The following is a 24,871-nucleotide window of genomic DNA, read 5'->3' as shown; positions in this document are numbered from 1 at the left end:
TCCTAGTCATAATATTAATATTTTCAGTACTACATTTTGATAAGTTGCACTAAAATGTCTCAAGCACAAACTCACAGTGACCTCTGCTGAACAGTTAGTGCATCTTCCACATAGAAAATGGAGCTGCTACACTGCCAATCCAAGCACGTGCAAATCTGTCACACAAGCAGCATTTTGAAAGGAATGTCACTGCTTAAGCTACAAAACCCACAGCTCTGTTTGATATGGAGCAGATAAAATTTTATGCAGAATATCAAGAAGAATCTTCTAATAAGCCAAAACAAAAAGATTAGGTTTCCCAAAAGCCCTACATGTCACTTTGTGAGCAATCTAATGCTATTGGCTACATCCAGTAATTTCAATTATTCACTAAGGGATTACACTTATTTCAGTCAATTAAACAACAGCATGCTGCTTGTGCTTCCAGGCCCTAAATAATGACTGTGGTGAGAGCAGCACTGGCTGCTGTACACTTAAGAATATTTTGATTTTATAAATGAGAAAATTCAGAAATCTCTGTCTGACATGGTTTTAAGACTATTGCAAATATTTCTATTTCTCAAAATCCTCTTCCTAGGCTAGGTGCAGTTGTCCAAACCAGCCTTGCCAACACTGGACAGCTGCTTCTCTCCAGCTGTGACCCCCAGCAGAGCAGCATAAGCAGAGAGCTGCCCTGGGCATCAGACATCGGCCTGGGCTCCACAGTGCACAGCAGGGACAATGGGATGGCATTTCCTCTCCCACCTTCTCCCTGTGCAGTCTCCCACACTGCCTAGTATGTGGGAGAAGCCCAGCTGCTACTCCAAAGCCACAGCTATGTCCACCCAGGAGCAAGGGTAACAGAAAAAAAAAAGTTCAACAAAAATTTAAGAACTCCTTCTGAACTCTGTTTCCAAGGTTGGCAGGAGTAATAGCACTTCAGCTCCATTTCCCTCCATAGCTCTCATTTTCTTCCTGTCTTGAGGCACAGCAACCATGTTCTGCTGGTGGACTCCTTTCTTATATTCAGATTTAAGTAATCTTTTTTTTTTTTTTTTCCCTGTTAGAAAGCAAATAGCTGAGTTTCTCAGGCCAAATCAACAATACCCCAGAGCATTACTCCAGGACCCAGAAATAATAGGACAGGGATCTCAGGGTACTTATCCCACACTGGGATATAGAAAAAGTGGTTCCTCTTGGTGTGCATTAAAAATATATACATATATACACACAGACACACACACATATATATGCTGATATATATAACTGTATCTCCTGTGAATATACTGAGGCTTCTTCCTAATGAGAGGGATCATTAAAAACCTTTTGGATGAATAAACAGTTACTTTGCTACTACATCTCCTTTTTTATGAAATACAGAGAAAAAAACCTTGTACACAGAGACATGGTACATTTCATTCAAAGCCAGCCAAACTAACTGCATTAAAAATATTCTTCTAGCATAAATAAATTTTGCTAGGAGAAGAGGTCCCTACTTCCTACTTTTTTACTTCATAGCAGTTGACTGCACTTCTGAATACAGAATGGGAGAAAAGAGCTCATTTACTTGTTTCTATCATCAGAAAACCATATACATTTCAGACTTACCAGTGTTTACAAAAATCAAATTATTATCACTACTTACAAGAGCCATTTAATCCACTTGTGCACCTCCATATGCAAACTTGCTTTTATTTAAACAATATCCAGTCAAATAAACCATATTAAACTGTGAGACCAACATAAATAGCTTAATATTTAAGTCTCTATATTGCTTTTAAGTTATTAGGCAGAAAACTGGACTAGTTAAAACCGCATCTCAAATTGCATTACACACCATGTTGCCAAGCACATAATTTGCATATTATGCCACCAACACTAATACTTTTCTGAGAGCCTTTCAAATTACTCTGTTCATTTAGACACAACAGCTCCCAAGGCCATGCTCCTGTATCTAAGCTACCAGACAGCACCTTTGCAGTGCCCTACAGCTCTAAACCATGAACACTTGTGGGATTCCAGATTTTATTATCCTGACATGGCCTAACCAAGTTTCTGTTTATGATGAGGACAAGACTTTTCATTTTAATCTTAAATACCAAAATAACTGTGAGATAGAAAAGCAGCAACAGCTGGAGTACCCCCAGGTTAAAAATCACAGACTGACCATTTCAAAACAGTTTGGAAAGAAAAGATACACATCCAATCTGAGCTGAACCAGGATTCATTCAAATCCTAACTAAAATTTCAGGATTTCCGTAATAGTAAGAGTCCGTAATATTTCATCAGACTCTTGTGATTCTAACCCAGGATTTCAAAAAATAGATCTTAGCTTAAACACTGAATACTTCTTCATGTTATGAAGACACATTGTCATCACAAGAATGACATTCTCATGATGAACTTCCAACAAATTCCAAGGATTTCTAAAATGTATCCTCTTGAATTTTCACTCAAATGATGATCTTTGTGCATTAAGGGAGAACAGAACTGAAGCTTCCACAATCTAGCACAGAATTAAGGACAGATTTGACTTTCATATCTCTAAGCAGAACTAAAGCTCCAAGTCAACAGACAGCAAGTTGTTCACATTATTTCTGCACAGATCCATGTCAAGCTTTGTGATTCTGACACTTCCAGATCTGACATTAAATGCAAGATCATGGCTGCAAACCAATCCTTAATGTATCCTATGCAGCCCATTTAACAGTATTTGTATAGTATGAAATGATACCATATACAATTAGAATGGGTATCATATGCAACTCTTCAGCTGCTGACTCAACAGAAGATGGCAACTTAGAAATATTTTATGGTATTTTACAGTAACTATAAAACCACAATATGATTTCCTTCTTTTTACGACTCTAAATAAAACTCAGATTTGTTTTAAGCAAATGAAAGTGATGCTCCCATAGGAAAATACATCTTTAGTTTTTACAACATTCCATAAAACACAAGATGTACAGAGGGTTTATTTAGCTTCAGAGACATATTTTGACATCATAAAAATTCCCATCTTTGGCAGTTCTGAGTGACTGGAATTAACTTATTTACTCTGAATTAACATAATAACTTAACCAGATGGTATGAGAGTTACAGTTGATTAGATCAATGACAATAATGTCACCAAGTCTGAGCATCTGACCTTGGCAAAACAAATACTGCAATATTTACAGTTAAAGAGGCAGACAAATCTGTAAAGAATGGCTGTTGGTAAATTGTATGAACACAGAGCTCTCCTCATTAAGAGAATATGCTACCAGAGAAACTGAATGTTATCTTGTCACCTATTCTGTGAAACTTCCTCTGCTATGAAAAATATTTTTAATATGCATTCCAAGCAGAATTCATTTATGTATATGTACTAATTCTCTCTTTTATTGGTTCATTTCTAGATTCAACAGACATGTAGATAATTGAAATTTTATATAGCACACTAAACAGAATATAACCCATGCACTGATTTTAACATTTTTATAAACCAAAATTACAATCAGGTAATACACATGCATCTTTTATTTATTGCAAATAGTTTAAAAACTTACTTCATTAATGTATTTTTACCCTAAAGCTTTTTTGAATGTCCAAATAATTTCCCAATTGCATCTCAAAATTAAACCCTTTAGTTTTCATCTTTATACCCCAGGGCTTTACTGCACAACACAACATATTTTAATATGGTTAAATGCTACTGATGTTGCAAAATGTTATTCCTTATTGAAAATGGTCATTAATATCACTTCATACCTCAGAGAGTATGGTAGTAATTTGGCAATAAAACACACTATTATCATCGTCTCCTAATAACCTGAAAGTGTTGTAATCCTAGGGCCCTAAATGTGTTATGGAATATTATTAGAACAAGCACATTCTGGTCATTATTTAGATGGGAACATTTCCCATGTCTCTCATACCTCATTCAGTAATTGCACACTCCTGCTATAATTAAATCTGCCCATTTTAAATTGTCCATAATATTCTGAGGTTCATTTTCTGGTCCTGTGGGACACATCATTGACTCCATTTTGGGAACAACATACTTTTTAATGATGTGTTTTAAATTGTTTATTTTTATTTAAGTGACTGTCTAGAATAATAACTTGAAACACCCTGAATTAGATAAAACAGTTTAAAGTGAGGGAAATGAAAAAAACAGCAGCAGCTTCCTAAATATATAAAACAAGAGCAAAATACTTCTTCCTCCTTGAAATGACTTTACCTACTTGTCCTGCACTAAATGTACTGTCTTCCAGGGGAAAATATTGCTTTGGGATGAGCAGCATTCACTGGAGATAGCCAGGTTCACAGGAACAGAAATGCTTGGCCAGGAGCCCCCCTACCAGAGCCACGTGCACACAGCAGCCACACATTGCACTGCCTTCAATTCAGACTGAGATACCTCATATAGCAACAAAAACCTGAGGGAAGGGCTTAAATTAAGAAAAGCCCAAGGTTGCAATGCAGTGCATTTAAACAAGCTAACCACATCCAAGTGTAAACTGTTCATTGTGAACAAATTTTGAAAATGGGTATGTTGCAAAACTGGTGTCATTTATCAGTATTAAGAGCAGCAGCTGCATGATCTGGTCTGCCCACGAGGCATCTCTATCCTGCCCTGGCAAAGTTTGGACAAGAGCATCAAAGGAAAGCTCACTGCTTCCACATCTGAGCTGAAAGCAAGCCTTAAGCCCTTTCCCCCTCATCTGAATAAACCTTCACACACAAATCTCAGAAGGGATCTCCACTGGATTTTGTGCACAAATAAACTGCAAAACTTGTGCACACCAGGCAAATTGTGGGGAGCCCATAAGCAAAGTGTATCCAGACAAAGCTAACAAGTGAGCTAGCTCATCCACTCAGCACCTTCAGCTGAACTGTGCAGATGGGCCAGGGATACACCACACCAGAAAATCAAAACTCCTCAAAAATGGCACCTGGGTTCCCTATCTGTTCTGACAACATAAGGGGAAAAAAGTGTGTTTATATCTAGAAAAACAGTAACACTTAAAGCACATTCCAAGGCCATGTGAAATATATACAAACATGCATGGTGATATATACCTGTGTCACATATAAAATGCTGTAAGAAATAAAGAACTAGAAAGTAGACCCCATAATCAAGAAGTACTGTGCTTAATGGAACAGTTTACTGAACTGGGAAACAAACTCATGCTTATGCCTCTCTACAAGCAACTCTGGTGTTATAAAATGCACAGAAAGATCCAGCAGAAATATCTTGTACTACATTCCTGTTACACTGTAGGTAACAAAAATATTTCAGGGCTCAAATGAATTAGAAGGAGAATGAAAATCTTCTTCAGCTACCCATCAATAACCAGAAAGCAAAAGCATCTGAGGGCAAAAATTTAAGGATTAAAGTGGGGTCAATTTATTGACAGGGACAGCTTTAAACACCTGAGAAGTTAACCTCAAACATAAATAGGAACTGTTGGGTTAAAACCATATTAAAACATCACAAAGTAGACTGCAGCCAAGCACTCACAAGTCCCTATACTTGTGATATTCTCCATACATTGTTAGTACTTTGCATTCTCATTTACAGCTGGTACTAGATATCCACTGAAAGAAACTCAGTTCCAGATTTCCAGAGAGCCTATCCTCATTTACACACATGTGGATGTACAAAAGTTGGACAGAAGTCCCCACATCCAACATTTACACAAACAAAAGAATATTTCACTCTTTCTCTTATGTGCTACTCTGCAGTTGCAGGAAGTTCTTTGTCACACCACCATGCTCTCAGATATTTATTTAGACAGTTTTACAAATCTGCAGCTCTACTGGTTTGGATCAAGTACAGTGTTGGAATTCAAGCAATAAACTTCCACTTGACACCAGTCACGCTTCTGGTACCTTGCTGTTCTGCAGTCAACTAATATAGAAATAAAGCAGCATTTTTAGTTTTTAAGTTGTCTGATTAAGAAGATAAACACATTATGAAACTACTTTTGCAATTATACTGTTATCACCCGAAATCAGAATTAGTTGTCTTTGTCCTCCAATAATTACAAAAATTCTCATTATTTTTTTCTTAATTTCAGATTCGAAATAGTTTCATATATCTGATATGTCTCCAATAGTTGGAATAAGTTGGAATAGTTGGAATAAGAAACAGAAAAAAGCAATTCAGAAATTAATAAAGGAAAATGTCTAGTCCACAAATTAAGATGGCCAAAGAACTGTAGGCTGTAACAACATCTTCCTGAAAAGAGTACTCTGAGCTTTCAAGCAATTAGATGATTTTGATAGCTTAGATCATACTATAATATGTTACAAAAGCTGTAGCATTATACGTTCCTTTTAAAGAAGGTAATCATGTTTGAATCCTTTGAGACAAAAAAGATACACTAGTATTACAAATTAGCTGGCCACATATCTCCATAAATATAACAAAGATCTCCCAAACACCTAGGAAAAAAACTGATCCAATAGTTACAGTCATTTGTTGGCATTTGCAATACACTTTATGTTGTTTATTCAACAAACACTAAAAAAATGTATTCCATAAAACTGCACCTATGGTTATTTTATCCATCTTCATTTATTTTATTTTATCCGTCTTCAAAAAAGTATGTATCTCACAGGCAGAAATATTGCCTCATCTACCTCTTTGCATAATAGCAAAAAAAAAAAGTCTATTTTTAATATTTCAGAAAATTATTTGAAACCTTAGTAAAAGCTAATAATTGCCCAGCCTTTTGTGGGGAAGGGAAAGAAAGAAAAAAGAAAAAAGAAAAATTTAAAAAAAAAAAAAAGCCCCTGAGTGTAATTAAGCAGATTGAACACAAGAGGTAGCTCGTGTCTCCATGTTCTTCATTCGACTAAGAAACAAGAAAGCAAATGGAATAGCAAATACAGCTATCACAATGAAAGATGTGTTTTTAAAAGCTAGATGGACAAAGGGATTTTTGTGGGCTCAAAGAATTCATGGAGAGAGATGAGTGGGTTATTCAGAGTGTACCTCTGTGGAAAGCACCCTGTTCACTCTGAGTCATTTCATAGCAAAGCCCTGAATCCACAGAGGAGAGTTACTTTTCATCCAGGCTGCTTCTTTCTTTCCCCACTGAAAAGGAATGCCATCTGCTTCACATATAACCCCAATATTTTCTTGAGGATCATTATAACTTACCCTAATTCTAGGCCCTTTCTGTATGGTAAAGACACCTTTTTGAAAACACATACTATTGATATTGAAGATGCAATTATAAATGCACAAGTTTTCGTACCTGTTTTCAAATATGTTAATTAAAATATAGCACAGTTGCAGGGAAAAAATCACCTAAAAGGAGTGTGATGTGTATAACATTATTAAGCAGACTATAATTATTACATCTTCTTGATAAATATGTTTAGAAAATTAATGCTTCAACACTGCACATCTAACAACTTTAATCATCTTTTAATACAATGGACAAATCCATCAAAATCTACAGAGATTCCTTCACTGTAAGGTTTCTATAAGTGCACACCAGCAACTTCCAAATGTTTCCTAATGACAATAATTAGGCAGCTGGCCACAATGCCCTGTACCTGTCTGTGGCCCACTCTCAAATAGTTTCTCCCATTAATTACACACATGCAAAGAACCAAAAGAGAATATTCACTCTGGCCAACTCCAGGATGCCGCAGTCTGAAGCGGGCGGAGCAGCCCCCCACCCCTGACTGCTGCCCCTCCCTGGCAGTGGCACACTCAGGTCTCAAACCAGGGGCTGCAGAGCAGTTGTGAGAGCACCAAGCTAATGCTCACCTGCCAGTAGTAAATATGCTGAGAAAAACAGGCTTTTATAAAGATCTTTTAGGCTTGCCTAAAAATATAGATCATCTATTTTCATACCATTTCTACACGTTACCTATTATTTAAACCCCAAAGGATCGGAAAATAACACCCAGGACCTTTCTAAAGTCTTCTGCAAAAGAATAAAAAAAGCCTGCATGTAAATGCTACAGGTACAGGTCCTTACTCAACCAATATACAGTTGCAGGTGAATTTTAAACAAGTAACCTCTCACAAACACAACTAGGATTGAAGCTGTCTCTACTCAAGTTAGATGCAACATTCTCCCGTGTGTGTACACAGATAAGAAAACAAATAAATTTCAGATTAGGATCTGTTCTTCAGTGTACACCCTTAGGGCAGATAAGCCCCTGCAATGGCAGGATCTCAGTTTTAGCCAAGATTCTTCAAATATGCACTCAACATGAAAGATCAAATTAGGACCTACCAGTTAACCTTCATCACAAAAACAATGCAAAGAACCATGCAGAACTCTTTACTTTGAATAAAAGCTGTTCTTATCAACAAGAGATTTCCTATGGGATAAATGGAGTGAGTGAAATTTTGCCAATTGCTACAGTAATATGCAATATTCAGTGCCACAATAAAACACTTCTGTCATCTCAGTACCCAGTTCCCACTCAAAATTTTTAAGTAACAGATCTCAAAGCACCTAATGTTTTATGCTGAAAAGCCAACAATCATACTCATACTCATGCTGAAAAGCCATCAATCATATGAACTGCATACCAACATCATGGTATGCAGTTCACTGCATACCATTTAATGCATGGTATGCAGTGAACTGCATACCATGCATTAAATGATGATCTCTACAGTATAAAACTTACCAAATGCTTATAAAAACATAGGAAACCACAGATATAGAGATGCAGAATATACAGATGTATAATGTATATTCCCTTAAAGGGGCAAATACTAAAACACAGGGAAAAAAATACACTCTAAGTGTATATTTGAGATTAAATCCCCATACCACTTAACTTTGCACCATGTTTTTGAGAAACATACGAAGGCAGCTAAAAACTATACTAGTTCCCAATGTCTACTGAAAACAGAAATGAGGATACGATGACCTTAGTTTAAATACTGATTTACTTTCAGGGCTCATTAACATCACATAAAAATATGCCATTATTAAAATTTTAAAGGGGAAAGAATATTATAAACTAATATCCATTTCATAATTTGTAAATCTATTATAGTCTACATTTCTTTTTTCATGTACCCATTACAGGTGCTGTTGAAAACATCTGAAGTAATGATTCATGCCAAAAAAAATTTTTATTTAAATAACTAAAGTAGACTTAGTGAAATATTTAACCTAAGCAGCTCAACAGATTTAAGTTTCAACAGAGCTGTAGCCGCTCAATGGAAAATACAATTTTCCCAGTTTAATTGAGTGTACAGTACCTGTGACAGTGCTGGCACTACCTGTGTGAACTGCCAGACTGCTAACAGGGAGAAGCAGGTAATTCACCTAATGCTCTTACCCACCTAACATCCTTAAATGCTGATGTTTATTTGACAAGACAAACCAGAGGAATCCAATCCTGGAACACACAGAGGCTGAAGCACCAAAGGAGATTAAATATCAACTAGGTCAGCTGGATGCCATTTCATTTTGGCCTGAGCTCAAGTAAAACAGAACACAGGTAACCTGACTGGAAAGCCAACAGAGAAGGCCCAGAGCAACAGCAGCCCTTAGCCAGGACCTGCATCAACCCCCACTTAATTGCATGCTGTAAATGAAAACTGCTTTATTGCATCCCCCAGTTTTAAACAGACTCCTGGGGCTCCTTTGCCAACAGGGACAAAGGGCAGCAAGAGGAGCCACCGAGATGGCCGAGGCCAGGCTCGCTACCAGAGAGGGGTGTGAGAGAGAACCAGACACGAGATAACAAGCATGCTCCTACCATTTAATCATTTCTGAGAAACAACTTCTCAGCACTGGGTAAGATGTCTGGAGTCTGTCAAAGTCAAGGGATTTAGGCACCCAAGACACTTCTTTAAATTGGAGCTCTGACAGCATCTGGCCACAAAGCTTTTACAGAAGCTGACTTGAGCTCCACTCGCTAATCTGCTTATGCTCCCTTGGTGGCCGATACCCAGAGTGGCTCCCCCAAGCATGGCTCAGGGGCCAAAGTACAACTGCTTTTCCAGCAGGATCCAGAGACAAACCTGTCACCCAAAAAGAGGGGGGTGTCACACAGAGAGGAGCCTTACACTAGTCACAGTCCTGTTTCAGGGAGGGACATCACACACTGATGTGTTACTGTCACATTTGTGAGTATCTGATCAAGGCAAACATATCTGAAAAGGTTTTAATACAATTTGTTTAATTACTAATATTAAGAATTGTTTTGAATACTACAAATTAGGCATATTCCAAATCACAGCATCACAGAATGTTAAGGGGTTTGAATGGATCTTAAAGATCATCTAGGCCCAACTCACCCTGCCATGTGCAGAGACATTTCTCACTAGGTCAGATTGCTCAAGGCGTTACCCAAGCTGGCTTTAAAAACTGCCAGGGTTGGGGCAAATACACTGGGTTTAAAATGGACAGAGAGAACAGGGAGGTACTTCTTATTGGGCCACAAACACACTTACTCCAATATAATTGCCTAGGACTATTTCAGATCTTTCTCAGTTTAAAAAAAAAGAAACTGAATTACTGTAGTCCTCTTTTATTATTCACTTAGACCTCACTATAAATAGTCTAGATGAAGAAGTACTCTATCACATTATGGACAGAATACAAACAAATGCTCATATTTACACACTGTAAATCCATTTCCATGCTGCTACATCACTACGTGCTAGAAGCATCTCTCCATCTTATCAATAAGATTTACAATGTAGTACAAGTAGGGGAAAAAACATTAAAATAGCTATTAAAAAATCCACACCACTGTAAACATCAGCATAAATTTAAAAGTATTATATAAACTAGTCACTCAATGAAAGCGTGATGAATATCATTCTGTACTGTAAATTCACCAACAAATAACATCTTTACTTGAGCATGCAAAATACCTAACTATAGCCAGATCAGCACTACAATCTTAGAAAAATAGAAAGTAAAATTTATGTTTTTAAAAAATAAACTTATAATCTACAGATTCATCTACTGATTCCAATACAGAAAGCTAAATATAGCTAAAGCATGATTAAAAATTTTTTTTTTCTACTGACAACCTACATAAAGGTTGTGTACAACCCTACAAATTGTGTACAACATTACAAATCATTAAATTTTGTGATATAAAATGGAAAAAAGTTACCTGACCTTCTGCTATGGATTACAGAGATATTTTTGTGAAGTTATAAACTGTAAGGACAAGAAAGCTGTCCTTAGTTCCAACAGCTATCTCAAAGCTCGTTACTTCAGATATAAACTTGAAAAGAGGAGAAATGACCCCCTACAAACCCCACAACATTTAACTGAACTCATTTCATCTATCATTGTAATGTCCAGTCTTCTGAGCACCAGACATGAAAGACTGTGAAAGACACCTTCTCTACTACTCCAAACAGTTAAGGATCATCCCTCAGTTGTTGGCATCTCATGCTTCCCTCTACAGTTCATTTATAGTTCTAAAAGCACGAGTCTCAGTCACCTCTAAAAAAAATGCTGGTGACCTTCTACTGTTGACAATAAAACCTTGATATTCACCCTTCCACTTCAGTTCCCTTTTTTTTAGCTATAGACAAACTTGTCCCTTATTCCATAGCTATTAAGTCTTTAGAGCTTTTCAAACATCTTTCAGAAATCCAAGTGAGAAATATCACCCAAATTCCACCACTTATACTAATAAACATATGAGATAGAAAACATGTCGACCCTCCCCCCCAAGATCAAATTCATAAAAACATCAGGATGTAAGAGGAGCAACCAATTGCAAAGTCTTCCTTTGTGTTTGCTCCTTTACCAACTCAGACTCTGCTCCTGCTTGCAAGCAGTTGGATTGTATAACAAAATCTGAGCTGGCTGTGCCACATTCCTTCTCCTCATTACCAAGGTGTACCATAACAACAATTTCTCCAAAACAGACTTGCCCAAAGTCATACAGGATGTTTGTGACAGAGTCAAAACACAGCCAGCTACAGAAGGAGTGGAAAATCAGTTTTTTCCCCAGAGGTCCTCCAGTTGTTCTGCTGACTCCCAGAAGAGAAATATGTGCATCCTCTCTCCTCTCACAGTGAGATCACTGGGATTTCTGTGCATTCTGCTTATATGCTGGAATGCTCTTCTTTTAAATCTGGAGACTTCCTACTTTCTTTCACCATCTATCATCTAAAAAGTTTTCATTTTTTAAAAAATATATAGGTCCTGTCCTAATTCCATCTACACTGAAGCTCATTGCCATGTCACTAATTTACTCCTTCCAAACTTTTTCTATTAAATTAATTCACCGTGTTACAGATGTTGCTATTGATTCATCTACTGAACTAAACACATAATGAAGCAGAAATTTAAACCAACAAAAAATTTATTGCTTTTTTCTTATTATTAATTTTGTCATGGCTCCAAGAATAATTCCCTCAACAGCAACAAAAAACCATATGCTTTTCCACTTCAGTCTCTCTGTAAAACCAGCTTTCTAGCAGTAGAATTAAGAAAATAAGTAGTGATGAAAAGAAACTTGAAAACAAACAGAAAGGACCAGTTACTAAAAAATTCAGGTTGCATTTTAGAAATTAATGTAACTAGAACGTTTTAAAGGGACAATTGTCTTCAGATTATGATTTCTATGGCACAATGTTAGGATTATAACAGAGAAACTTGAAGCAAAATCAGTAAGCCTAAAGGTATTTTTTTGTTTGATCAAAGCATGAGATACAGCTGCTGCATTTTAGGAGTCCAACCCAAATGCTGATCTAAACAGTATGAGCAAAGACAAGCTGGGTAACGATTTGCAACAGGTTTTCAATTTCAGGGTATGACAGTCATGAAGTGTTTACTAAAATGCAGCAGAAGATTAATGTTTTAATCTCTGCAAATTACCTAAACATAAATTCACTGAATGCATCAATAAGTACCTATCAACTTTTGGAGTGATTTAAAAGGAGCCTATCTGAGCTCCATATCACCAAGCTGTTACATTTGGAAATGATTAAGAGCAGGTAAGAGCAGTTTCAAGTATTTGTTTAAGCTGGATTCAATACCCATACAGTAACTAGGAGGTCCTATGGAAATCTGAAGGAAACACTGCCCTTTCCATAGGATGGATGCAATACATTCAGAGGGGCTAAACAAGCACCTTACTTCCCAAGAAAAGTAAAGTGAGTGTACACATAACAGCCCATTTTTTTTTTTTATTTTGGCAGATAAAAAACAGTTGCTTTTTGGAAGCCATAAAAAGGAGGGGGTGGGGAAGGGAATGAATGGGTACATCAAGATGATTATCCTGATCTTTGCACCAGCAAGCATCACACACCAGCTCTGTAACACCTTTACAGAACAAACCTTCACATTATTAGCAAATACCATCACTCTTTTGCATTTGATGGCCACTCAGAAGACTGAGAATGGGAATTAAGAGAACAGAGCCAAGATGTAGAGGGCTAGACAGAAATGCCCTGAAGACCTACCCTGCTCAGGCTGGACCCTGCTGCCTACAGTCACAAACCTTTAACTTGCAAGCTGGTTAAGCAAGGAAGGCTCCAAAGATTTAAATAGATTATTACAGAGTTTATTTGCTTACTAAACCACCACTTTATCACTTGGAAGGACTAAAGTCTTACATTTTTACTAATTAGTAGATGTCAGCTGTTATTCTTTTAAGATGTATAACAGAGGGGGAAAAAAGTTTATTTCCCTGTTCTGTAATCCACATGTAGCTGTTCAGATGCCTAAATGCCAATCCCAAGACATTAGACCAAAGGCAATGCTCAAGTTATTTAGTTTATTTGCATCTGAGTTAAGTGCCTGTATTCAGCCCAGCTAACTTCTGATGGAGCATGGAAGGAGGAAGAAAAATGAATTCATTATATTTCAGTAACTGAACGTATTTTGACATGTACAGAACTGAAGTTCACTGAATTGTTTTGTAGCAGCAAGCATCAACATTCATAATAATTCAGGACATCATTTTCATTCTAAGAAGACAAACTATTACACCACTGACTGCATCTGTTTTCCCCAGTGCAAATCTGCCCATGTCTGTGAGCAAGCACCAGGGCCAATGCTCCAGCACTTGTCTGTGGAGCAAACAGGTGCAGGAGCTGATAGGGAAGAGTTGGGAGTCTCAGTCTGCATCTGCAACACTGATATTGTGCCTCAACAATGTCATAAAGTGAAAAAAAACACTGCCCAGTGTCATTCATCAAAGCATTGTGATGGTGTCAAGAAAAGAAATATGTTCTCTGCTGTCAACTTGTTTTAATGAAAATGCATTGCAATATTTAAAGTTTTCAAAGCTGACTTCTATTTCTGACAGCTGACAGATTTATGAAAGTTATTTTTGATGAAAAATGAGCAACAAGATTAACAATATTCAAAACAAAGAAATCAGTGTAGTCTGCCTGAACATGCCAAAGTACTAACAGAGGAAGAGAAAGTAACTCAGTAAAGCGAGATCTGTAGAGGAGAACCTGAGGCAGTTTAACAGTAATGTTTAAAGTTCACAATATTTTAAAAATTGAAACAGCCCTTAATGAACAAACTGACCTCAAATGTGACAGACTGTGGAACACTGTGGATGTCTCAAGCACGAACACTTCATGCTTGATCTTGCTCTCAATAAAACCAGAATGAAAGCAATGAAAGACAAATGGTAGAGTTACTGCCACCTCAATTTTCTTGGGTTTTCTTTTCAGGAAACAATTCTGTGGAATTCCTTTGGTTTTGTGAGGTTTCTCTTTAGTGGGTTCTTTTTTGTTTTGGTTTTGTGGGCTTTTTCCTCCCCCCACCAAGGAATTAGGAAATGAAGTAGAAAACTACATTATGAAAAGTTTCCCTAACTCATTTTAAATATGATTAGCACAGGGACAACTAAAGCATTTTTAAGTTTATAGTGACCTTTCAACCATCTCTTTAATATGTATAGCAGATCTAAGTTCAAGAGGCTGTATAAATTTTTTTTCTGACCACTAGGAATAACCATAACCATCATCCTGCTCTGAACTACCTCTTTCCAACTTTTGGTCATCAATTATATCCTATGCTTCAGAAACTAGTTGAGGAAAGATTTCTGAAACCATTTCCATTCCTACAAAAGTTATGGCTCTACTTGAATATAAAAAGCAAGAGGTGATAAAAGGCATTGGTGCTGGGTAAAAGACTGGCTGAACAGCAAGGCCCAGACCCAGTGGTGGTAAATGGAGCTTCATCCAGCTGGCATCCAGTGGTGCTCCCCAGGGCTCAGTATTGTCTCTATTATCTGTTTAATATTGTTATCAATGATCTGGACGAGGAGATCGAGGGCACCTTCAGTCACTTTGCATGGAACACGAAGCTGGACAGGAGTGTTGATGTGCTGGAGGGCAGGAGGGCTCTGCAGAAGGACCTGGACAAGCTGGATCGGAGAACTGAGGCCACTGAAGTTCAACAAGGCAAAGTGCAGGATGCTGCACTTGGGTGACAACAACCCCTGCAACACTCCAGCCTGAGGGAAGAGTGGCTGGAAAAATGCCTGGAGGAAAGGGACCTGGGGGTGCTGAATATGACCCAGCCTGTGCCTAAGTGGCCAAGAAGGCCAGTGACATCCTGGCTTGGATCAGCAATAGTGTGGCCAGCAGGACCAGGGCACTGATTGTTCCCTGTACTCAGCATTGGTGAATCTTGAGTCTGTTTCCAATTCTGGGCCCCTCACCACAAGAAGAACACTGAGGTGCTGGAGTGTGTCCAGAAAAAAGGAATAGAGCTGGTGAAGGGTCTGGAGCACAAGTCTTAGGAGGAAAAGCTGAGGGAACTGGGGGTGGTGTTTAGCCTGGAGAAAAGAAGGCTCAGGTGAGACCTCATCACTCACTGCAACCACCTGAAAGGAGGTTGTAGCAAAGTGGGGGTCCGTGTCTTCCCCTACTGACAAGTGCTAGAACAGAAGGAAATGGCCTCAAGTTAGGCCAGAGGAGCTTTAGATTGGATCTTAGGTAAGATTTCTTTACAGAAAAGGTTATCAAGCATGAGGACAGGCTGCCCAGAGGAGTGATTGTGTCACCATCCCTGGAGGTATTTAAAACAAGTCTGTATGTGGCACTTGGGGACAGAGTTTTGTGCTGGCTTTGGCAGCGCTAGGTTAACAGTTGAACTGATGATCTTAGAGGCTTTTTTCAACTTATTCTTTGATTCTATGATTCTAAATCTATAGTGTACTATTTTTGCTATTTTTTTTACTTTTCATTTCTTGACTACATCTAATTCATCTGAAAGGTAATTTTCCTAAGATTGACAAGGAAACTAAGATGTTGATTTTTCAGTTTTAAACTTGGACCACATGAGACATCTCACTATTTCTGACCCTAGTGAAAGCTAGAGTAATAAAGCCTGTGGGAGAAAAGAGAAAATTAAAACAACATCGATTTTTCACAAAGAAAGAACCCTAGAAAAAAAGCTGTCAGTCACAGATGACAAGAAGCCAGTTACAGCACAAGCACGAAATGTGAGCATCACTCTCTCACTACTTTCTGTTTATTTTAAATAACAGATGAACAGTCATTAATATTTACTGTATTTCAAATTAGTCACATAACACAATATTCAGCCTGAAGTCAGATTAGGCAGCAGCTGGTTAGATGGATGTCATCTGTCAGGGGCTGTTCTTCTAAAAGCCACTAATACTGTCAGTGAAAATTACAGTCTACAAATCAAAAGAACGTTAAGTGTTTGAATTGAAACATGTATGAAATCAGACAGTTCCCACTGGATTTTCCCCATGTGCTATTACCTCCATGATCAATTCACACTTCAAGTGACAGAAATTGCTGAGAAAGCAAAACATTGCTTGCTTTTTATCTGAGAAGTATACTTTGAGCCAGGGGAAATATTTTTAGATAATTACAAATTATTTTTTTCCCTTTTCGTCAAGAAATATTAAAATCAAGCTGCTGTAAAGCAAAACGCTCACCCACGCTTGTACAGGACAACAGGGGGCAAAACTTTGTTGCTATTAGAAAAGTGACAACATCTTAGTTGGAAATGAGATAAAATCATATTCCATTAGGAAATTCTGTAATTTTAAAATACAACTTCTTCTTTTAGATTTAAAATGAAAAAAAAAAAAAAGACCATTCACTTAGAACTTTAGAAACTGTTCAAAATACAGGTCAAAATATTGCTTATACAGCACAAAAAACTCCCACAATTTTTATACATGCAAGGATCACCATTCCACAAAAACAGTGGCACAGGACTTAAAACATACTTTTAAGTACGGGTACTAAAGGGGACTAAAGGGTACTAAAACATGAATTTTCTCTTAGTTAACTAACTAACTGTTTCTGCTAAGGTGCTGAGAATATGAGCATTTTGAAATGGAGTGTTATGATATGTATATCCAGAAATCAGTCTTCTTTTTTTTTTTTGTCCCATCTAGTTTGTATTTGGCAGGCTTTTCCCCCTCTTAACTGGAACAAAATGGCTAAACCTAGAAAAGTATTATTGCAGCTGACAACGGTTTCTTTTGAAATGCATCATCCCCATTTTGAGGATATAATACTGCACAAGAAGCAGCAAAAAAATGCATGCACGCTGCTCCTTGCTAATCAGGGAATGCCACCAAGAATTTTAAAGTAATAATCAGTGTGCAGCAGTACTGGCTGGGTGCCAGCAGGATGCTGAGTCTGTACAGAAGGGTGGGCAGATCCCTACTGGGCAGCACTTGGAAGGCAAGGCAGGAGTGTAGCCTCATGGTGAAGGCAGCTCCTGCACACCAGGCTGGGACAGAGCAGTGTAGCTGGAACATCCTGTCACAGTCACCAGCACAGTCCACTGTGATCCACTGGACCACAGGATCTGCAAGGAGATGCCAAGAAAGCTGGGCTTAATCAGTTTAAAGAGGAAGCTAAAAGAGAAGATTGCTGCTGTCATCTGTGACCTAATGGGTGGGAAGAAAGAAAACAGAGCTGGGATCTTCTGAGAGGTGACCCAGAAGTAGGAGGAGATGCAACAGTCACACTACTTGCAACACCAGGAAGTCAGATGAGGCTTTGGAAACAATTTTCACCTTGTCAGCAAGCACTGAAACAGGTGCACAGAGAGGCTGTGCAATCTACAGCCTTGGAGATGCTCAGATCCAGATCACACAGGACCTGCTTGCAGCAAGGGGTTGGACTTGATGCCTCCAGAGGTCCCTTCCAGCCTCAACCACTGTAGCTCTGTGACTGTTTTGTTTCCTTCTCTCCTCAGTGCCTACATTGCAACAGCAGATGAAAAGCATTCAACCAAGGCAAGGTGAGTATTTGCAGCTGGGAGAAGTTTGGTGAATACACACAGAACCCACCAGCTCAGCACACTGCATTTGGCCAAACTGAACCTGGTACTCTGTGGGACACCACCAGCCCTTTGTGGGCACAAGCAAGAACAAGGACCTGCCTTCCCTGGCACCTCCTTTCTCAGCATGGGTAACATCATGCACTGCTAAATGGAATGGCCAGTTGGCTGTTTTGCTCCCTTGGCTGGCAGGGCTGGAGCCCTGAATGCCTTTTTCACCCAGTTTTGCTAAGGGACACTCATTCTCTAATGTAACGTCCAGAGCTCTGCTGACAGCAAAGCTGCTCCCAGCATCAGACTGCTCCTTGCAGGAGAGGCCATTGAATCACCCCTCCTCCTATGACCTGTCCTTTTTTTCTGGCAGAGTTAGCAGCACACTGACCCCACTTGCCACAGCCAACAATTCCCAGTGCTGAAGCCAGGGAGGGATGGGAAGCCAGGGAAGGTGGAAGGTCACACTCATCTGCAGCACCACCACAGCCTTAGATCAGCTAAAATCTGCCACAAAGCCACACTTTCAGGAACCAAAAAGTGTGGTTTATCATGTTAGCTTTTACATGAGCTATAACAACAATAACTCAAACAGAATTTAAAATAATAGCTCAATTTAGACCAGATGAACCTCTAAATTGTCCAAATAAAGTCTAGTATTTTGTTTGCAATAAAGAAATCACCAACTAAATTTGAAAACCTCCTGGCAACATGGTGTTATTTTAAGACCACAACAAAATATTTCTTGAGATGGTATGCAATGCCATAATAACTTCCAGGACAAGGCACCAAGAGAAGGAATCCATGACTCTGGAAGAGGACAACTTATCTCTCAGTGCACTGGAAATCAGCAGCAAGGAGAGCACTAACCAACACCACCACAGCAAATGCCATCAAGGCACAATGATTTACACTGCTGTAGGGAGCACTCCAACACACACATCTACCACAATCTCCATGAACAAGTCTCAATAAGAAAAGGAAAACATGACTTCAAGACTCACCATGGCCAAACCTCTCACTATCATTCCACTCTGCTTCGATTTTACTCTGTTTAACTGAAGGTGAGCCTACTTCACCAGCTACAACCCACCTCACCCTGCTGCGACCACAGCTTTAATAATATCAGCCAACCACTATGGTTAATAGCTTGCCAGGCTCCACAGGGAATGAGTTTTGCTAGGCCAACTTTCTACTAACAACCCAGCTGCCAGAGGAACCTACACACTCTTATCTCCCAGTGCTCTGTTACACATATCACATGCTTTTCCTCTTTACACGCTTGTCTGGTTTCATTAAAAAAAAAATAGGATCAGATTTTTCCCAACAAACCCTCAGGCTCACACTTAAAGCTGATTTCCCTCTCCCCAAAGAAGGCATTTGAGATTGCCCAGAGAATTCAAAATAAACTCTTGCAAAAGATAGGAAGAAAAGAACTAGATGAAAAGTAATCACAGATCATGGTTTTCAAAAAATAACATCTTAAAATGAAATGAGATTAATTAATTTTTCTTTAGTAATTACAAACCATTTGCTGGTAGCTGGTGCTATGGCTTTTTGCTCACCAGACCTGTCACACACCAATAATCTTGGTCCTGGGACATCTACTATGTACTGATGTGAAAAATCATTACCCTTTTGGGCAACCCCCTTCCCTCGCATCACCAGCCTTCCCAGTGCCATTCTTCCATTCAATGTTTCTTTCTAATAAGACAGCAGAAAGTGTAACTCATAGGCCTTTCCCTGCTCTCAGATGTTCATAACAAGGCATCTGGAACACTTCTGTTAACTGAGTCATATTTAAACACAGGGACTGGAAGATTTTCTAACAACATCCTCTTTGTATGCATTGACTTGCATCTGGGATAGCGGACAGTGAACCCCACATGGTTCAGGAATTATAGAACTTAAAAGAAAAGGGAAAAAAAGTTTGTCATCTCAATTCTGTAGAATTCCATGGAAGAAAAATAGGAATATTAGTGAATAAACCACAAATTAGCAGTATATGTAAGCCTTGCATGAGCATGGAACTTTGCCAGGTTCCAAAATGCTGTATGCAACACATAAGTAGTTATCAGGAAAACAGTTTCAGATCTTAATTAATCCGCCGAGGCTCCAGCCCACATCCCAGCAATCAGTCAGCTGGTGAGGACAACGAGAAATAAGACTTGAGAAGCTCTCCCAAAACAGCTAAAAATAAAACTGGATCTTTTTTTTTATGGTGTCCTGTACATGAGGATTTTGATCTCAAATTTTTACTTATTTACAGTTTATACTTCATGCACTTCCTTCTTCATTCAAAGCACAAGAGACAACCACTTAAAACTATCAAATATTTTATACATTATGTTGCATAATACTTGTACACCTAAGAAGACCAGCCTACATATTTCTGGAATGTGATTTCTATCCAGATCAACCAATATGACACTATCAGCAGCCAGTGAATGTAATTACCAGATTTTCTACCTCAGAACCGATAAGCCTAGGGAAAACAACAGAATAAAAAAGTGATCTGTACTAATAAATGATTTGATGGGAAGATAATCTTGAAAGAGGTTCATTGCTACATCAGATAGGATATTTGATATTGTTGGGTTTGAACACTTCATGATTTTCCACTTCTAGTAAGTTAGCTAAGCTAACAAAAAAACCCACAGAACAGCAAGAGAAATGCAGCAATTTGCCTTAACATTTTCTTACATCATTGTAATTTAGAAAATGTAAAAAATGTTTTTAAAAAAAATGTTCTCAGATTCTTATTACTATTTTACCAGGAATTAAACAGTTTTCATTAGGGGGGAGGTCAAAATGAAATTTTACCACAAAAAAGAAAAATAAGAAATTGAACTGCAGACAAGGGAGGTCAGTGATGATAAGACCAAGGAAGCAGAAGAAGATTTTGCAACATGCTGTGATTTTGGAGACTTTGATATCTATCTACCAAAACAGTTAAAAAATAATTTTGGCTTGCCTGCCTGTATAAGCAGAAGCAGAGTATTGTTCCTCCAGAGAACCACCCAAGTAAAACCACATATATTGTGAGCAGCAAAGTCTCCTATTGTCTCCTAAAACAGCAAAGACCAAAGCACAGTTTTAAATATTCTCAGATGTCAAACATCTATTAGAAAAATGTTTTTTATAAATTAGAAAGAAACTCAATCAACAAAGAAAAGCCTTTTTAAGTAACATTTCTCTTGGTGCTGTAGGTAAACTTCTGCTCACTCAGTAACCCAGGCCTGGAAGGAGTCTGTGTGACCACCAGTGACACTGTGCTGAGCACAGCTAGGTCTGGCTGCTTGAAAACTGATCAGACTCTGGTAACTTCAAACCCATAATTTTTCAAGTCCAACAGTAACAAATGCAGTTGTGCTTTGTGCTCAGCAGCATTTCCAATACACACAGAAGTGGCTGCCCTCGTGGGAAGGGGGGAGGGCAGGAAGGAGGTAAGAATGGCTCTGTCTTACTTAATTATAATGATCTGAAGATTGAAACAAGACCAAGCCTGTAGGAAAAATTAACTGTTCTTACAGTTACTGGAGCATTTAGAAGGGAAAAAATACGTTCTTGAGTCAGAAAAGTCCTTATTTATATCTTTCCAATATACAAAAGTTATCAAAATGGACCTTTGTCTGGAGTGCTTCATTTCAATGTATCACCCACTAACATTGTAACCAAGCCAAAGTAGTAAAAATCTCTTAAAACTACTCCCATAATTCTGCATATATGAGTACTGGAGTTCAGATATACATCCCTATAAATATGAATTTTTAGCAAAGCACTTTTTCTGGAAGTGGCTCCATAAAAGATTTAGCTAAAGCAGATGATGTTTTTTTTATTTTCAATAAAAATACAATTTAGAAGATTAAATAATTAAACCAGCAAGAATACACATTCAGAACTTGTTCAAGCAACAGCCTGAATTCAGTAATTGAGCATATTTTTCATTAACCACTAGAGGTCACACAGTAACCATGGCAGACATCCAAAAGATGAGTGGACTCAAGAACCTTATGGTCTGTCAAAATCAAAATACACAGGTATTCACTGATTTGCACCCCAAAAAAAATTCTGAAATTAATGTGAGTAGCCTAGATCCCCAAAAGATTTGAGGAACTTGAATGTTCACAGATGTCATTTAGTATTTCACATTTTCATAAAATTGAGATTTATTATTTTTACTTCTAAAAAACACATCAAATAATGGGTGGAAGTGCAGCAGGATTGTCAGAGCTTACAGCACTTTTGAAGGTTTTTCTGATTTCAAGTATTTCCTCATTTGAACTTCTGGAACTTCAATTCAAGAAAAACAGCTTCAGCTATGCCTATAATTAACACTATAGAATCCCAATAAACTGGAATATTCTAATATTTTACCAGTGAATTTCTTGCTATGTAAATAGACATTTTAACATTCCAAGAACAAGATAAAATAGTAATAAAAACAAATATGATCCCACACATATAAAATACATTGTGTTTTTAATCAGATACCAAAGTTTACACTGGACAGAAAAACTTACATTCTCTTAAATCTGAATGGGTATATGCCCTCAAAAATTTAGATGCAGTTGGAATGCTCAGGGTCTGGAAACTACTTGCTTGCAAGAAATTCACTTTAGTGCTATTGAAAATCTAGTCTATTTCAAAACATTTGAAGAAACACTATTTGCAAAGTGTTTAAGCACTTTATGTTGTACACAGCTAATTAAAAACTCCCTGTAAAGTTAATTTAAACCTTTCAAGAAGGTGCACACAAGTGCAGAGCGAGAGATGGATCAGAGTCAGTGATCCTGTACTCCTTCCATATTAGATTAAATTTCAGAGATCAGTATACAAAGATATTTCATGAACTGACTCACTTTTTATTCCCTTTACGACAGTTCACACTGCATCTTCTCTTTGGAGAGATTTCATTTAATTAGATCCCAGCAACAAAATATAAAGAAAGACCTGCGTATGAAAGTCTTTTACTACAGCAAAGCAGCACTGCCAAGGCATTAAACTGCCCTCTAACCCAAGAACTGGTCCCACCAGAACAGGTGCTTCTGTTGACTTGCATTACCTGTTCTGGAATAAGTAAGATATTTCACTCCCTAAAGCTCTCAGTCTGGTACATTTCAACATTAAAAAAAAAATAATAACAATGAAGAGCAGTGGAACAGCTGTAATCTGAATAATAATTTCAAAAGTTTCAGCACCCATCATGTTTTTCAGCACAACAAACAACACTACCAAAGCTCACAGGACACTTACTGCACTATAGCAGCGACTCCTCGAGACAAAACAGAAATCATAAATTACATCTTAAAAGCAGAAAAGATGCAGACTTTTCTCAGCACAAAATTAACACCATAAATCTATCTAGCTCTTAGGAAATATGAGAGGGAAAACTCCAGCTTTACTTGCACACAAGCTTGTATGCTCACACATACCTACAGACACACAGACTGCAAGTCAGCAGAGATTGCTTACCGCTTCGTAGTAACACAGCAAGATTTACAAACTCCACAAAAATTTAGAAGGCAAGAATTTTTTCTGAGGAATATTCAAATACAAACCTGCTTTTTCTGTGCCTGCCTTTTCTGAGCACCCAATGTAGCAGACTTAAAGCTAAGAGACTTGGACTGTCTCCTAACTTTCACTGAATCTCTCCGGCGATCATATGAAAAAGACGAGGACTTCTTTGTAATTTTCCTCTTAGGCGTGTCAGCCATTTCATCCAAACTATGGCTACCTTCAAGTAAACAGCATCCCAAGAAAGTAAAAACTCAGTATCAAGCTCACACCAAGCTTGTATGAAACAGTCTTCAATCTACAGGAAATCTAGCAGCCTGTAAGGAATGGAGCCCACCAAAGAAGAGTTTCAGTTCTTCCAACAGGTTGTAAAAAATGAAAGAAGCCAATGGTCCTGCAATGCTGAATGTCACTGAAGAGCAGGCAGAACTCCTTCTTGCTGTTTAAACTCAGACAGGCTTCAGCGGTGATGCTAATCTGAGACCGTAGTGACTATCCTGCTGAGCACGCTAAAGGTGAACGGGAGGTAGTTCCCTGCACACCAGCTGGGTGTGGAAGTACACCAACAGGGTGTGGGGATGAAGCAGAAGACTTTGGGTTCAAAGCATCTTCTTAACTCCTTCCTCTCTGGGCTACTGCTGGCAAGTCAACTGAAAAGTCAGACTGGTGAAAGCTCCTCAAAAAAAGACAGCATTACTTTCCTCTCTTTGGATCCAAGGCCCTTTCTGAAGAAACCTTCAGCATGCAGTAACCACCCCACAAAATGCATTAGGGGCCCTATTTTAATCTAATTTAAAAATTCTGTGCTCTCTCCTTGTCAGTAAGACTATACACACTAAAAACCTAAGAGATACTTCAACTTCTAAGTCAACTAGAAAATAAAGTACCTGACTCTGAGCCTTACTGTTCTTCCTTGGAAATAACTACGAAGTTACAACAGTCTCTTAAGACCTGTTGGTATCAATGGATAAGAGGGTAATGAATTCTCATCCCAGTGACAGTGTGGGAATCTTATCAGACAGCTGAGATTGCAGCTTTTGTACCAGGACTGTGTTTAGGTAGGAATGTTTCTCTTGCATAAGGTATTAGTCAAGGAACCCTACAAGGGTGTAGAGCCCCGAGAGTTGCTG

The 24,871-nt window shown here is 38.2% G+C and overlaps 1 protein-coding gene across 14 annotated transcripts in view; it reads right to left on the bottom strand.

Moving 5' to 3' along the window:
• The window catches only part of PARD3 (par-3 family cell polarity regulator), a 443,013-nt gene that overhangs the window by 360,757 nt on the left and 57,385 nt on the right, over positions 1-24,871 (bottom strand). Inside the window, exon 1 of one of the 14 annotated variants that reach the window (XM_018909229.3) lies at positions 23,786-24,243. The exons of the other annotated variants lie outside the window; for them this stretch is intronic. Within the exon in view, the coding sequence (XP_018764774.2) occupies positions 23,786-23,941 (156 nt within the window). The 5' untranslated portion in view covers positions 23,942-24,243. Of the gene's footprint in view, positions 1-23,785; positions 24,244-24,871 lie in introns of those variants that run through there. 14 annotated transcript variants of the gene reach the window in all.

This window comes from Serinus canaria, chromosome 2, assembly GCF_022539315.1.
Source record: "Serinus canaria isolate serCan28SL12 chromosome 2, serCan2020, whole genome shotgun sequence".
Taxonomy (NCBI): Eukaryota; Metazoa; Chordata; class Aves; order Passeriformes; family Fringillidae; genus Serinus; species Serinus canaria.
The sequence above is the reverse complement of the archived record's forward strand: the minus strand, read 5'-3'. Positions and strand labels throughout refer to the sequence as shown.